Genomic DNA, 1,980 nt, shown 5'->3' with positions numbered 1-1,980 from the left:
AGGGAAGTGAAGACTCATGAAGAAACATTAAATTTTAGGTGTCCAACGTGGCATATGAACATTTTCAACTTTGAGACTTTTCTCCAGTGATATTTCCCTTCAATGATATTTTCCTTCAGTGATATCACTGTCCACATCAGTTTTTTTTAAGACTCTTGGTTTTATTTGTTACAGTAATCCCTTGACTGTCACGGATGTTACATTGCCAAACCCTCTGCGATAGGTGAAAATCCTTGAAGTAGAAACAGTATTGTACTGTATATTTTTAAAAATTATTTTTGTAATTTGTATATATTTATTTTATTATAAAAGCAAAACAACACCACGGAAGAATTGACGTAATCTTAAATAATAAACTGTGATAGGTGAACTGCTATATGGCAAGGGATTACTGTACCTTTAATCAGCCAGAAAAATCAAAGCAGGCATTGTAAAACTCTACTGTTACACAAGCAAAATTTTGAGAGCATTGGGTAAAATTACTGCTCTCTTATGTTGGAGTTCAAATCCTACTTGGATCATCTTTAACATTCACTCACCTGGGTCTGATAAAATATAATACCAGTATAAGTACTGGGAGTGATTAAACTGAATATAGAGTTCCAGAGGAAGAAGGAAACCCAAGAAGACATGGGACAATGTATTGAAGACTGGTCTCAAAATGTTGAGCCTTACAAAGAAGATGACAAAATTCAAGATATTTGGAAAAATTAGGAAGAGTGCTCCAGGATTTCAAATTGGCTGTGATAGCTGGCATCTTCCTTTTTCAAATCCCAGCCGGAAATAAAGGTGGTAATGATGGTGGTGGTAGTGGTGGTGGTGGTGGTGGTGGTAGTGGTGCTGGTACTGCTGCTGCTGCTGATTGTTGATGATGTTTTTGCTGCTGCTGTTGCTGTTTGACTCCAAATCAACCGTGATTGGCTACATCTATAATCCAAGCTCTCCTAGCGAGGATCAACCTGCTCTTTTTTTTTTTTAATCCAGCACCTATTTTATTTTAAAGACATTTACTGTGGACTGATCTGTCTCAACACAATGCATGATGCCTGTGAGACTACTAGTATTGTAGTTATTTCTCTTTGTACACATTCCTTATGTTGGCCATGCCTGAGAGAAACACTGTTTTTAAAATGTTGTAGTGGCAGTACTCTGAAGAGTTATATGTATACAATGTGTCTGGATGTGTCTGTATAATGTGTCTTGATGCTTATCATGCATCGTGGCAAGACTGAAACTTACCATGGAAACATACTGTGTCTGTCATATCTCCAGGTGGTCTTTCACACATTTAGTATTTCTATTTTGTTGCATTGTATAATCTCAGGGTGTGGACTGTGTATAACCTATTATGATATGTTGTGTAGGTATGTCCTTTGTAGTTTATAGTGGAGTGTGCAGTGGGGAGATAGAGTATCCAGGTAGGACCATTATAGTCCATGATAGATCTAATGTATTGATTATACGCCTTGATGTTATTTTTTTCTGGAGGCTAAATGTGGTACCTATGGTCTAAGTATGCTTTTATTAATCATTTTGCTTTCTTTAATCCTTTGGCATTCAAATCACTCTGTCAAATGTAATGGTTATTTATTCATGTCGTTTTCAATTAAACATGCATTACCTCATGGCTTCCAGATTTCAGTAACATTATTGTTTATTTCTAGACTGACATTACAGGATAGTTATAAGAGGCCAAATCTGGCTGGTTTGAACATTAAACAGGTTGGGCTGGATATGGCCAGCTTAAATGTTAGAGTTAATATTTTTAAAAATATTTTTGTTGCAAGTCAAAGAGATGTATGTAATTCCTAATATTTTAGAGAGAATGATAAATTGGTTAGTAATCCTGATTTATACTTCCATAGTTTTCTGATAATGTTCTTTAATTTCTTCAGGTGGAAATTATTGGTGACGCTTATTTAGTTGCCAGTGGACTACCTCACAGGAATGGAAATAGACACTCGAGTGAAATCGCCGATA

General features: G+C 35.9%; 2 protein-coding genes across 2 annotated transcripts in view; both read left to right on the top strand.

Moving 5' to 3' along the window:
* LOC106870311 (atrial natriuretic peptide receptor 1) overlaps nt 1–1,923 on the top strand; it is a 66,288-nt gene extending 64,365 nt beyond the window's left edge. The window contains exon 13 of the mRNA XM_052973490.1: nt 1,896–1,923. Coding sequence (XP_052829450.1) covers nt 1,896–1,923 — 28 coding nt within the window. The remainder of the gene's footprint in view (nt 1–1,895) is intronic.
* Nucleotides 1,902–1,980, top strand: part of LOC128249620 (retinal guanylyl cyclase 2-like) — a 46,293-nt gene continuing 46,214 nt past the window's right edge. The window contains exon 1 of the mRNA XM_052973707.1: nt 1,902–1,980. This exon is cut by the window's right edge and continues 105 nt beyond it. Within this exon, the coding sequence (XP_052829667.1) occupies nt 1,980 (1 nt within the window). The 5' untranslated portion in view covers nt 1,902–1,979.

Source organism: Octopus bimaculoides, chromosome 16 (assembly GCF_001194135.2).
Source record: "Octopus bimaculoides isolate UCB-OBI-ISO-001 chromosome 16, ASM119413v2, whole genome shotgun sequence".
In the NCBI taxonomy this organism is placed as follows: Eukaryota; Metazoa; Mollusca; class Cephalopoda; order Octopoda; family Octopodidae; genus Octopus; species Octopus bimaculoides.
This window is presented reverse-complemented; position numbering and strand designations above follow the sequence as displayed.